Genomic DNA, 13,214 nt, shown 5'->3' on the forward strand with positions numbered 1-13,214 from the left:
ACCCCAAACTCTTTCATCTCCCCTGGTGATCTTGTTTCTGTGTCTTTGCTGCAGTGGGTGACATGCACAATACCAATACAGCCAACCACAGAGCTCGGTGGCTCATGCGGTAGACATTGTGAGAGCTTCTGAGCTCAGTGATTGGCTGCAGGGGTGATGCGATTGTCACTGCTGCAACCAGAACACAGGAGCAGCGGCAGAGAGCCAGCGCCGAATCCAGGTGTCTACTTAAAATGGAAAACTCCATTAAACAATTCACTACTGCGCTCCGGATAGGGCCCGACTTACTTATCCAGATCCTGCTGGAACTGCTTGGCAGAACTTGTCATCTTTCCTCCTTTACCAAGAAGACCCTCGAAGCTCTGATCTGTTTCCACAGCAATAAGATTCATCTGGTTTTTTAGCAAACTAAGAAGATTGTTCAGTCCCTATATAAAAAAGGGAAAAAAAAAAAAAAAAAAAAAAAAGTTTAATTTATTAATATTATTCACTTCAAAGATATGGCTGACCATGTGTGATCATAAGGACGAACACATCTGATTACACTCTCAGTACAGCTCCAAGCTGGAAGGTGTAATGGAGGTATATGCATAACATGCCCACATTGCTACCTGGGAATGCAGGGTCCGGGCAGTCTGCAGCTCTTCTTGCAAACTCTCGGACTCGACCTGAATAGTGGAAAGAGCAGAAGCGGCATCCCGACGTAACTTGCGCAGCATCATGGATTGTTCTGTGAAGAATCCGTCCATCTTTGCTTTATGGGAATCAACCTATAAACAGAGGGACAATGAGGTCGTACAAATGGCAACGAGTGAGAACATATCTGCATGTGAACAGTTACATAGAAAAAGGATTTTTTTTTTTTTTTAAACTACATAGGACAGTTACACCTACCTTTTAGAGTAATATAGTCTAAGGATGGGTATTTTAATAAATTCTACACTGATATTTTCACACTTGCATAGCTCTATATGTTGTACATGGGGCGGCTCCTCCAGCCACTGCATGGATTTGTGCAAGCCTCATGAAAGGCCCCAGAAAAGATCAAGATCTTACAAGACTCCGTGATTTTGCATGGACCACTCTGAACATTCAAATACGGCAACGATGTTATCTGAAAACTTCTGTCACTCCCGGAAGCCACACGATTGAAGAGTTATATGAAGAGTTGTAGTTTAAGTCCCTGCATGTGATTTGCACTATTTCCACTAATAGTGATGGCAACGCAAAAAAAAAAAAGTGTTATATGCTAGAATATCACTAGCCAGACTTCATGTACCTTGTCTGCTACAGCCAAGAAACTCTGCATACATCGACTCATCTGAGAGTTCCGATCCAAAACAGAGGTGACGATTGGCAGCAGGTCAGATGCCAGGGCTTTCTGCACAGCAAACTGGTGCTCATCCTGCCGGAAGAGATGACAGAAACCAGAGAAAATACTAAATGCCCAGACATTAGTGCATGAAGCAAAAGCAACACAGTGCAGCCTAATAGAAAAGGGGATAGAAAGTGAGAACAAGTTACCACCTATCCGCAGGATGATCGGTGGGGGGGGGCCATCTGCTGGGGCAGGCACCGAAAAGCAGAAGAAGAAACTTTGTCCCAGTTACAAAGATCGACCGACACCATTCATTCCATATCGAGAGCAAAACCTGACAGCTCTTTCTTTTTCAGACTACCCATAGAGAATGAATCGAGTCTGAAAGGTGACCTTATTTTGTATCTGGGATAAAAGTGCATTGATCTGCTGATTGATGGGATCTGACCGCTGGGACCCCCCAAACAGTAAGTTATCACCTATCTTGTGGATAGCTGATCAACTTTTCCCTCCAGACAACTCCTTTAATATAGATTGGGCTTTTAACCTCGACATCCCCCACCGGTCTTTCATTACAAACAGCTGACATGCCAATCAATGGCTGCAGGGGTCACACACCATATTACTGGAAACAACGCCAGTAGTATGGTACGCGACCGCTGAGGCCATTTTTCGCCGTAGTGGTCACATGTGATCTGTGCTGCAAAGATGTCACTTACTAATAAATCCATTGCTACGTACCAGGAGTTTCTGCAACTCTGCCTCGGCTTCTGCGAACAGGCCTTCTTGCTTGCTTATTCCATCCATGCTCTGACCGACTTGCCTCGACACAGCATCTTGAACCGTATTAAAAGATGTGGACACTGCAGCCGCCGTGGCACTTCGTGCTGAAGAGCTGGTAGACAGGAGATCATCTGCAAGAAGAATGGCTTATAAATGGCGAACTGTCCAAACCTCTATCCCATAAGTGCAATTATCCAGCTAAACAACTAAGGCTGATAAAACGAGGTCCTCTGTTTATTACTAATGTAGAAAGATGCACCCTTACAACACTAGGATAGTTTAAAAGGTTTTTCTGGTTTCGGAAAAGCACTGTCCCTGGGTGTAGTTTATAAAAAAAAAATAAAAAATAAAAATAATGATTTGTGTACTTACCGTAAAATCCTTTTCTCCGAGCCACTCATTGGAGCATGGGTTATGCTGCTGTCACTAGGAGGCTGACACGAAGTTGAGACAAGAAAGTTAGCTCCTCCCCTGCAGTATACACCCTCATGCTGGCTTCCAGAGACCCAGTTCAGTGTAAAAGCAGTAGGAGTAACAATAATATATTACAAAACATTAGAGTATAACATGTCAGAGAAAGTCAAGAAACAAAAAGGTAACGAGCCGAACAGACCAACAGGGTGGGTGCTGTGTCCCCCAATGAGTGGCTCAGAGAAAAGGATTTTACTGTGAGTATACAGAAATCCCTATTTCTCCTTCGCCACATTGGGACGTCCCATGGTCCTGTGTCCCCCAAAGCAGTCCCTGGGTGGGAAACATTACAACCAAAATAACTCCGTGTACCCTCTGACTATAAATGCGTGACGGCCGCTTGTAGAATCCGTCTGCCAAGGGTCGCCTCCGCAGAAGAATGAATGTGGACATTGTAGTGCTTTGTGAAAGTATGCAGACTGGACCACGTTGCGGCCTTGCAAACCTGCTCCGCCGTCGCCTGGTGCCGGATGGCCCAGGAAGCACCCATCGACCGAGTGGAGTGTGCTCTAATTCTGCCCCTGACCCGATAAGATTAGCAGACCGAATCCATCTGGCTATCGTGGCCTTAGACGCAGCCAAACCCTTTCTGTGACCCTCCGGGAGAACAAAGAGGGAGTCCGATTTGCGGAAGTGAGCAGTTCTGGAAATGTACCTTCTGAGGGCCCGTACCACATCCAGGGTATGAAGGGCCTTTTCGACCCTGTGTTTTGGCTGTGGGCAGAAGGAGGGAAGAATGATGTCCTCATTAAGGTGAAAAGATGAGACCACCTTAGGGAGAAAGGCCGGAGATGGGTGTAGGACTACCTTGTCCTGGTGGAAGGCAAGGAAAGGCGCCCGGCAGGATAAAGCGGCCAATTCTGAGACCCGTCTGATAGATGTCACTGCTACCAGGAAGGCAACCTTCCAGGAGAGGACAGTTAGCGGGACATCTTGCAGAGGTTCAAACGGAGATTCCTGAAGAACACTCAGAACCAAAATGAGATCCCAGGTCTCCAACGGCATTCTGTAGGGGGGTACCACATGGGAGACCCCCTGAATAAAAAGTCCTGACTTGCAAGTTGGCAGCGATCTTACGTTGGAACAACACGGATAAAGCTGAGATCTGACCCTTGAGGGAACTCAGCGCCAGGCCGGAATCCAAGCCGGACTGTAGGAAATCCAAAATGGAAGGGAGGGCGACCTTGAAGCCTGCACCACGAGAAGAAGGTTTTCCAGGTGCGGTGATAGATGCAAGCGGAAGATGTTTTGCGAGCGCTTAACATGGTGGGAATGACCTGCTGAGAGAAACCAGCTTGAGTTAGAATCCAGGTTTCAACAGCCACGCCGTTAAACGTAGGGCCCCTGAGCTCTGGTGGAAGATCGGCCCTTGGCGAAGCAGGTCTTGGCGGTCTGGTAACCGCCAGGGAACGTCGGATACGAGCTCCGCGTACCATGCGCGCCGTGGCCAATCCGGGGCGACAAGGATGACCGGAACCCCCTCGGTCTTGATTTTTCGGATCACCTTCGGCAGTAAGGGAAGCGGAGGAAACACATACGGGAGTTGGAACCGATGCCACGGGGATATCAGTGCGTCCACCCCGATGGCCTGGGGATCCCGAGAACGTGCTATGAAGTTGGGAACCTTGGCGTTCAGTCTGGACGCCATCAGATCCACGTCCGGGGTTCCTCAGTGAAGGCAGATTTGCCGGAAAACCTCTGGATGAAGTTCCCACCCCCGAGGCAAGACCCTGACGGCTGAGAGAGTCCGCCGCCCAGTTCTCGACGCCCGGAATGTGCACCGCGGAAATGGTAGAGTGGTTGGTCTCGGCCGAACGAAAAATGTGGGAGACTTCCTGCATCGCCGCCCTGCTGCGGGTACCCCCATGATGGTTTATATATGCCACCGCTGTGACGTTGTCCAATTGAACTCGAATTGGGTGACCCGTGAGCAGGGGGTGAAAGCGTCTCAGGGCGAGTCTCGAATCTCCAGGATGTTTATAGGGAGCCTCGACTCCCGAATTGTCCACCGCCCCTGGGCAGAGTGGTGAAGAAACACCGCTCCCCAACCGAGGAGACTGGCGTCAGTTACCACTAGCCAGCGGTTTGGGAGAAAAGACTTCCCCTGGAGGAGAGATGGTCCCAGAGTCCACCATGTGAGGGCTTGCCTGATCCGTGGGGGCAAAGGGCATGGCCGATCGAGGGATAAGGGACTCCTGTCCCAGTTGTCCAGCAGAGCCTGTTGTAAGGGGCAGAGATGGAGTTGAGCGAAGGGAACCGCTTCTATTGCGGCCACCATCTTTCCCAGGATCTTCATGGCAAATCTGATGGGCCGTGGGCGAGAATGACAGAGCGTCCGAACTCCCTGCTGAAGCTCTTGGGCCTTGGACCGAGGAAGCAAGACCAGTCCCCTTGATGTGTCCAGGATCATGCCTAGGAAGGAGATCCGTCGGGCAGGAATGGGAGAGGACTTGTCCGAGTTGATTAACCAGCCCAGGCGCTAAAGAGAATCCAAGGTAATGCGGACACTTGCTTCACAGGCCTGATAAGACGGACCTTTTATGAGGAGGTCGTCCAAGTATGGCAACACGACCACCTCGAGAATGAAGAATGGCCATGACAGCCGCCATTACTTTTGTGAACACCCTGGGTGCCGTGGCAAGACCGAAGGGTAGGGCCGTGAAATGAAAATGGTCCTCTAGGATGGCAAAACGGAGGAACCTTTGATGAAGCGGAAAGATTGGGATATGAAGGTAAGCATCTTTTTTTAAAAAATTTGTTTATTAATTGCAGAATAAATCATACAATACACACATTTGCATTTGTTTCTATCATTATCCATTATGACATACAATGTGAATCGTTACAATGCGTAGTATTACAAAAGTAATAAACAGTGCATGTCAATCACAAGTATCCTATTATATAACCTTAACTACCTCAACTACAAAAAGAACTAAAAGAACGCCGCCAAAAGAAAGTTCCCTATAAATTTCACCCTGTAAGCAATGTCCCCAAAACCACAGACCTCACTTCTTACGTATATATTAGAGTATTATAGATCATAGAGTATGATGAGGAGTTCCATTTACCCCATATTTTCTCAAATTTATCTGGACATCCTCTATTCTGATATAATGTCCTTTCATACGGGATAATTGAATAAGGTAAGCATCTTTGATGTCGATTGGTGCTAGAAACTCCCCTCTCTCCCATCGAGGAGATGACCGACCGGAGAGATTCCATCCTGAAGTGCCGTACTTTTACGTATTTGTTTAGGAGCTTCAGGTCCAAGATGGGACGTACCGTCCCGCCTGTTTTTGGGACGACGAAGAGGTTTGAGTAGAAACCTCTGAATCTCTCGTTTTCCGGAACGATGACCCCACTTTGGCGGAGGGATTCGATGGCGCAGTGAAGGGTGCGAGACTGAGCTCCCGAACTCAGGAGACGAGAAGGAAAAAACCATGCTGGAGGGGTAGCGGAGAATTCTTTTTTGTAACCAGAAGACACCAGATCCCTGACCCATTCGTCGTGGATGACGGAAAGCCAGACTTGTTGAAAAAGAAGCAGACTGGAATAGTGATTGCGAAGGGAATCTGGTGGGCCTGGACCCTCTGGTTCTGGGTTGCCTAGGCTTTCCTCGCCAGGACTGATTCGGCCTGAAAGAAGGTTGAGAGTCTCTGTCTGAGCGTGCGGATCGTTCTGATCTGGATGAGGCGGCGGAATTGGACCAGAATGGGCTACTGCGAAAGGGCCGAAAGCGAAAATATTGTTCTTGCTGAAAAGCAGCTTTGGGCCTGTGTTGCGGGAGGAACTTGCTCTCTCTTCCTGTAGCATCGGAAATAAGCTGGTCTAGCTTTTTTCTCCAAAAAGATGCCTGCTCTGAAAAGGAAGGGAAATCAGACTTTTTGAGGAGGAATCTGCACGCCACTCTGAGCCAGATAGTTCTCCTAATGGTAATGGCGTTCGAAGCCGCAGTTGCTGCACAGTCCGCTGCGTCGAGAGACGCATACATCACATAATCTCCAGCCATGGCAATTTGTTTGGCCAGGTCCGCCAACTCAGACGGAAGTTCCTGAATGGATTTTGCGAGGGCATCTGCCCAGTAAACCATTGCCTTGGCAACCCAAGCTGCAGCGAAGGAGGGAGATAAGAGAGGAACCTGAGGCTTCGTACACTGAGCGAACTAGGGAATCTAGCTGGCGTTCCGTGGGATTCTTAATTGAAGCACCATCAGGAACGGATAAGAGTTTTGGTGGCTAAGCGTGAAACCGTAGGATCTACTAGTGGAGATTCCATCCAATCTTTAACAAGATTTGCAGAAAAGGGATACTTCGATTCCAGGGCCTTTTTGCCCATAAAACACTTATCCGGACGCTCCGTGTCGCCTGACTATATCCAGGAAGTCTGGGTGAGAGGCGAACGTCTTATGGGAACGCTTGTTTCTCGTAAAGGAAACGGAATGGTCCGGAGCAGAATTAGGGTCATCGTCCACTTTTAGTGCATGACTGACTGCCTCGATGAGGGAGTAGACAGTAGATCTAAACTCCGGAGCATCCGGGTCTGAGGATGCATCAGACTCATATTCAGAGTCGTGATCGCTACGGGCCCCTAGAGAGGGTGAGCGAGAAGTGGAGCTACCAGAGGCTGACTGGCGTGGTGAGTGCTCAGGGGAGGTAGTGCGGATCCGTTTTCTGGATGACCGTGCCTCCTTCCGGTGAGAGCGGCCCCTGCTGGCCGACGATTCCCCTGTTACGGAGGGATCTCTTAACCCAGGAAAAAGAGCCCCGCTCCCCAGAGGGGTCCTGAAGGGATTTGATCGCTTTGGCTAAAGAATCCATGGACTGTGACACCACCCACTCAGAGGGGACTAGATACACTGGGGTCGGTGGCGGCGGAGGGCTCCTGGGCATCTGGGACATCGCAGGCTGAGCAGAGGGGTGGGGGGAACTCTGAGGCCGAGGAAGTGGGGCCTGGCAGGTGGTACACGCAGTAAAAGAGGTAGAATGCACCTTGGTGGCCTTTTTGGTCCTAGACTGGGACATGGTGTACCCTAATTTAAGAGATAGTGCTCAGGGTCTACAGGCTATGGAAGCGAGGGCTACGCTGCAAGGGAGAACCTAACGTGGTCTCCTTACCCGTGGTCCTGTGTCCCGCAGGGAGAGAGGCAGCGGCGGTGTAGAAGGGGCGACAGCCGGCGTTCAGAGCGCTGCACGTGGAGGAGCTGGAGCATGCAGGGAGGAGAAAGATGGCTGCCGGGGGTTGGGAGGGTAATCTCGCAGAGAGCGAGAAGCGCCAGGACCTGGGGGCGGAGCCTATCTGGATGCAGCCTGTGCTAGGCCGAAGCCGGGGACTAAATTTGCGGCCTCGGCCCGGCACGCAGCGCCGCCGCCTAGGGGAGACCCTGAAAATAAGTGAAGGAGCCCTCCGGACCGCGGGAACGACCGACCCCCCCACATATTATGGCACTTACCCGAATAGAGGGGGAACGCAGAGAAGCTTGCTGCAGGTGAGCTGTGCCTGGGGTGATTAGGACGGTGCAGGGATGGGGGAAGCCTCTATCCACCATCCCCATAAAAAGGGGGTGTGGAGAGGAACCGTCCGCCTCCTTCCATCATCCGCTTTCTCAGTGGTGATGCAGTGGGGGCTGCACGGACGCCACAATGCAGAGTGCTTCTGAACAGCCGAGGGTGAAACCTGGTGGGCAGGGCGAGATGTCCGGCAATAGGCCTGGCTGCAGAAGAGGATACGTGGAGGACACTCCATGTGCTCATCTGTAAGGAGGGGGGGGGGGGGGCGGGGGAGGAGAGAGATCTGTTGTGAATTCTGTGGCTGAATTCACTTCTGTGGTCACAAGTGGTATTGCAGTCTCTGGGCTTCCTCCCTCAGATGTTTTGGTGAGCTCGTTGGCTGCCTTGCTATTTAGCTCCACCTGAGTCTGTCTTCCTTGCTCCTTGTCAATGTTCCAGTGTTGGATCTGAGCTACTGCATCTTTCCTTTGGCCTGCTGCTCTGCTAGATAAGTGCTTCTAGTTTGTTTTCTGTTTTTTCTGTCCAGCTTGCTATTAACTTTTGCTGGAAGCTCTGAGAAGCAAAGGGGTGCACCGCCGTGCTGTTAGTTCGGCACGGTGGGTCTTTTTGCCCCTTTGCGTGGTTTTCGTTTTAGGGTTTTTTGTAGACTGCATAGTTCTCTTTGCTATCCTCGCTCTGTCTAGAATATCGGGCCTCACTTTGCTGAATCTTATTTCATTCCTACGTTTGTCTTTTCATCTTGCTAACAGTCATTATATGTGGGGGGCTGCCTATTCCTTTGGGGTATTTCTCTGAGGTGAGTCAGGCTTGTATTTCTATCTTCAGGCTAGTCAGCTCCTCAGGCAGTGCCGAGTTGCATAGGTAGTGATAGGCGCAATCCACTGCTGCTTATAGTTGTGTGAGGATAGATCAGGTACTGCAGTCTACAGAGATTCCACGTCTCAGAGCTCGTCCTATTGTTTTTGGTTATTGTCAGATCTCTGTATGTGCGCTGATTACTGCACGCTGTGTTGCCTGATTGCCAGCCATAACAGTACAAGGAGCCAGACCAATGATTCCCAATAGAGGGAAAAAAGAAATCCTGACAGCATTTTTTTTTCTTAGCTCTGTCTTCAGTCTTTTTTTTCCCCTAGACATTAGAGTGCTTCAGGACACAGCTGTGGACATGGATATTCAGGCTCTGTGCTCCTCAATGGATAATCTCGTTGTAAATGTACAAAAGATTCAAGATACTATTGATCAGAAATCGATGCTAGAACCAAGAATTCCGATTCCTGATTTGTTTTTTGGTGACAGAACTAAGTTCCTGAGCTTCAGAAATAATTGTAAGCTATTTTTGGCCTTGAAACCTCATTCTTCTGGTAATCCTATTCAACAGGTTTTGATTATTATTTCTTTTTTGCGCGGCGACCCACAGGACTGGGCGTTTTCTCTTGCACCAGGAGATTCTGCATTGAGTAATGTTGATGCATTTTTCCAGACGCTGGGATTGCTTTACGATGAGCCTAATTCAGTGGATCAGGCTGAGAAAAATCTGCTGGCTTTATGCCAGGGTCAGGATGATGTAGAAGTATATTGTCAGAAATTTAGGAAGTGGTCAGTACTCACTCTGTGGAATGAATCTGCACTAGCGGCTTTGTTCAGAAAGGGTCTCTCTGAAGCTCTTAAGGATGTAATGGTGGGATTTCCTATGCCTGCTGGTTTGAATGAGTCTATGTCCTTGGCCATTCAGATCGGTCGTCGCTTGCGCGAGCGTAAATCTGTGCACCATCTGGCGGTATTGTCTGAGAGTAAACCTGAGCCTATGCAGTGCGACAGGACTATGACTAAAGTAGAACGGCAAGAACACAGACGTCTGAACAGACTGTGTTTCTATTGTGGTGATTCTACTCATGCTATTTCTAATTGTCCTAAACGCACTAGGCGGTTCGATAGCTCTGCCGTTATTGGTACTGTACAGTCCAAATTCCTTTTGTCCATTACCTTAATGTGCTCTTTGTCATCGTATTCTGTCATGGCGTTTGTGGATTCAGGCGCTGCCCTGAATCTGATGGATTTGGATTATGCTAAACGTTGTGGATTTTTCTTGGAGCCTTTGCGGTGTCCTATTCCGTTGAGAGGAATTGATGCTACACCTTTGGCCAAGAATAAGCCTCAGTACTGGGCCCAGCTGACCATGTGCATTGCTCCTGCACATCAGGAAGTTATTCGCTTTCTGGTACTGCATAATTTGCATGATGTGGTCGTGTTGGGGTTGCCATGGCTACAAACCCATAATCCAGTATTGGATTGGAACTCTATGTCGGTAACCAGCTGGGGTTGTCAGGGAGTACATGGTGATGTTCCATTTTTGTCTATTTCGTCATCCATTCCTTCTGACATCCCAGAGTTCTTGTCGGACTTTCAGGATGTATTTGAAGAGTCCAAGTCTGATGCCCTACCTCCGCATAGGAATTGTGATTGTGCTATCGATTTGATTCCTGGTAGTAAATTCCCTAAGGGTCGTTTATTTAATTTGTCCGTACCTGAACACACCGCTATGCGCAGTTATGTGAAGGAGTCCCTGGAGAAGGGACATATTCGCCCATCGTCGTCACCATTGGGAGCAGGGTTCTTTTTTGTAGCCAAGAAGGATGGTTCGCTAAGACCGTGTATTGATTACCGCCTTCTTAATAAGATCACTGTTAAGTTTCAGTATCCCTTGCCATTGATTTCTGACTTGTTTGCTCGGATTAAGGGGGCTAGTTGGTTTACTAAGATTGATCTTCGTGGTGCGTATAATCTGGTGAGAATCAGGCAGGGAGATGAATGGAAAACGGCATTTAATACGCCCGAGGGTCATTTTGAGTATCTGGTGATGCCGTTCGGACTTGCCAATGCTCCATCTGTTTTTCAGTCTTTTATGCATGACATTTTCCGTGAGTATCTGGATAAATTCTTGATTGTTTACTTGGATGACATTTTGATCTTCTCGGATGATTGGGAGTCTCATGTGAAGCAAGTCAGAATGGTTTTTCAGGTCCTGCGTGCTAATTCCTTGTTCGTGAAGGGATCAAAGTGTCTCTTCGGTGTGCAGAAAGTTTCATTTTTGGGGTTCATCTTTTCCCCTTCTACTATCGAGATGGATCCGGTTAAGGTTCAGGCCATCCAGGATTGGACTCAGCCGACATCTCTAAAGAGTCTGCAGAAATTCCTGGGCTTTGCTAATTTTTATCGTCGCTTCATCTGTAATTTTTCTAGCATTGCCAGACCATTGACCGATTTGACCAAGAAGGGTGCTGATTTGGTTAATTGGTCTTCTGCTGCCGTGGAAGCTTTTCAGGAGTTGAAGCGTCGTTTTTGCTGTGCCCCTGTGTTGTGTCAACCTGATGTTTCTCTTCCGTTCCAGGTCGAGGTTGATGCTTCTGAGATTGGTGCAGGGGCGGTTTTGTCACAGAGAGGTTCTGGTTGCTCAGTGTTCAAACCATGTGCTTTCTTTTCCAGGAAATTTTCTGCTGCTGAGCGTAATTATGATGTGGGCAACCGAGAGTTGCTGGCCATGAAGTGGGCATTCGAGGAGTGGCGTCATTGGCTTGAGGGTGCTAAGCACCGCGTGGTGGTTTTGACTGATCATAAGAACCTTACTTATCTTGAGTCTGCCAAGCGCTTGAATCCTAGACAGGCCCGTTGGTCGTTATTTTTTGCTCGTTTTGATTTTGTGATTTCATACCTTCCGGGCTCTAAAAATGTGAAGGCGGATGCTCTGTCTAGGAGTTTTGTGCCCGACTCTCCGGGGTTATCTGAGCCGGCGAGTATCCTCAAGGAAGGAGTCATTGTGTCTGCCATCTCCCCTGATTTGCGGAGAGTGTTGCAGAAATTTCAGGCTAATAAACCTGATCGTTGTCCGGCCGAGAAACTGTTCGTCCCTGATAGGTGGACTAGTAAAGTTATTGTTCGGTGCTGGCCGGTCATCCAGGAATCTTTGGTACCAGGGAGTTGGTTGCTAGATCCTTCTGGTGGCCATCTCTGTCGCGGGATGTGCGTGCTTTTGTGCAGTCCTGTGGAATTTGTGCTAGGGCTAAGCCCTGCTGTTCACGTGCCAGTGGGTTGCTTTTGCCCTTGCCGGTCCCGAAGAGGCCTTGGACACATATTTCGATGGATTTCATTTCTGACCTTCCCGTTTCTCAAAAAATGTCGGTCATTTGGCTGGTCTGTGATCGCTTTTCTAAAATGGTCCATCTGGTGCCCTTGGTTAAATTGCCTTCCTCCTCTGATTTGGTGCCTTTGTTCTTCCAGCATGTGGTTCGTTTACATGGCATTCCTGAGAATATTGTTTCTGACAGAGGTTCCCAGTTTGTCTCGAGGTTCTGGCGAGCCTTTTGTGGTAGGATGGGCATTGACCTATCTTTCTCCTCGGCCTTCCATCCTCAGACTAATGGCCAGACCGAACGAACCAATCAGACCTTGGAAACATATCTGAGATGTTTTGTTTCCACTGACCAGGATGATTGGGTGTCATTTTTGCCGTTGGCTGAGTTCGCCCTTAATAATCGGGCCAGTTCGGCTACCTTGGTCTCTCCATTTTTCTGCAATTCTGGGTTCCATCCTCGTTTCTCTTCAGGACAGGTTGAGTCTTCGGACTGTCCTGGTGTGGATTCTGTGGTGGACAGGTTGCAGCAGATCTGGACTCAGGTAGTGGACAATTTGACCTTGTCCCAGGAGAAGGCTCAGCTTTTCGCTAATCGCAGACGCCGTGTGGGACCCCGACTTCGTGTTGGGGATCTGGTTTGGTTATCTTCTCGTCATATTCCTATGAAGGTTTCCTCTCCTAAATTTAAACCTTGTTTTATTGGTCCGTATAGGATTTCTGAGATTCTCAATCCGGTGTCTTTTCGTCTGATCCTCCCAGACTCCTTTTCCATACATAATGTATTCCATAGGTCGTTGTTGAGGAGATACGTGGCACCTATGGTTCCATCTGTGGAGCCTCCTGCCCCTGTTTTGGTGGAGGGGGAATTGGAGTATATTGTGGAGAAGATTTTGGATTCTCGTGTCTCTAGACGGAAACTCCAGTATCTGGTCAAATGGAAGGGTTATGCTCAGGAAGATAATTCCTGGGTTTTTGCCTCTGATGTCCATGCCCCAGATCTTGT

The 13,214-nt window shown here is 48.8% G+C and overlaps 1 protein-coding gene across 1 annotated transcript in view; it reads right to left on the reverse strand.

The window, feature by feature from the left end:
- The window catches only part of KIF11 (kinesin family member 11), a 65,306-nt gene that overhangs the window by 23,280 nt on the left and 28,812 nt on the right, over positions 1 to 13,214 (reverse strand). Inside the window, exons 15-18 of the mRNA XM_069753787.1 lie at positions 2,060 to 2,232; positions 1,280 to 1,405; positions 612 to 770; positions 289 to 428 (exon numbers count right to left, since the gene is read on the reverse strand). Coding sequence (XP_069609888.1) covers positions 289 to 428; positions 612 to 770; positions 1,280 to 1,405; positions 2,060 to 2,232 — 598 coding nt within the window. The remainder of the gene's footprint in view (positions 1 to 288; positions 429 to 611; positions 771 to 1,279; positions 1,406 to 2,059; positions 2,233 to 13,214) is intronic.

The sequence above is a fragment of the Ranitomeya imitator genome, chromosome 2 (assembly GCF_032444005.1).
Source record: "Ranitomeya imitator isolate aRanImi1 chromosome 2, aRanImi1.pri, whole genome shotgun sequence".
Taxonomy (NCBI): domain Eukaryota; kingdom Metazoa; phylum Chordata; class Amphibia; order Anura; family Dendrobatidae; genus Ranitomeya; species Ranitomeya imitator.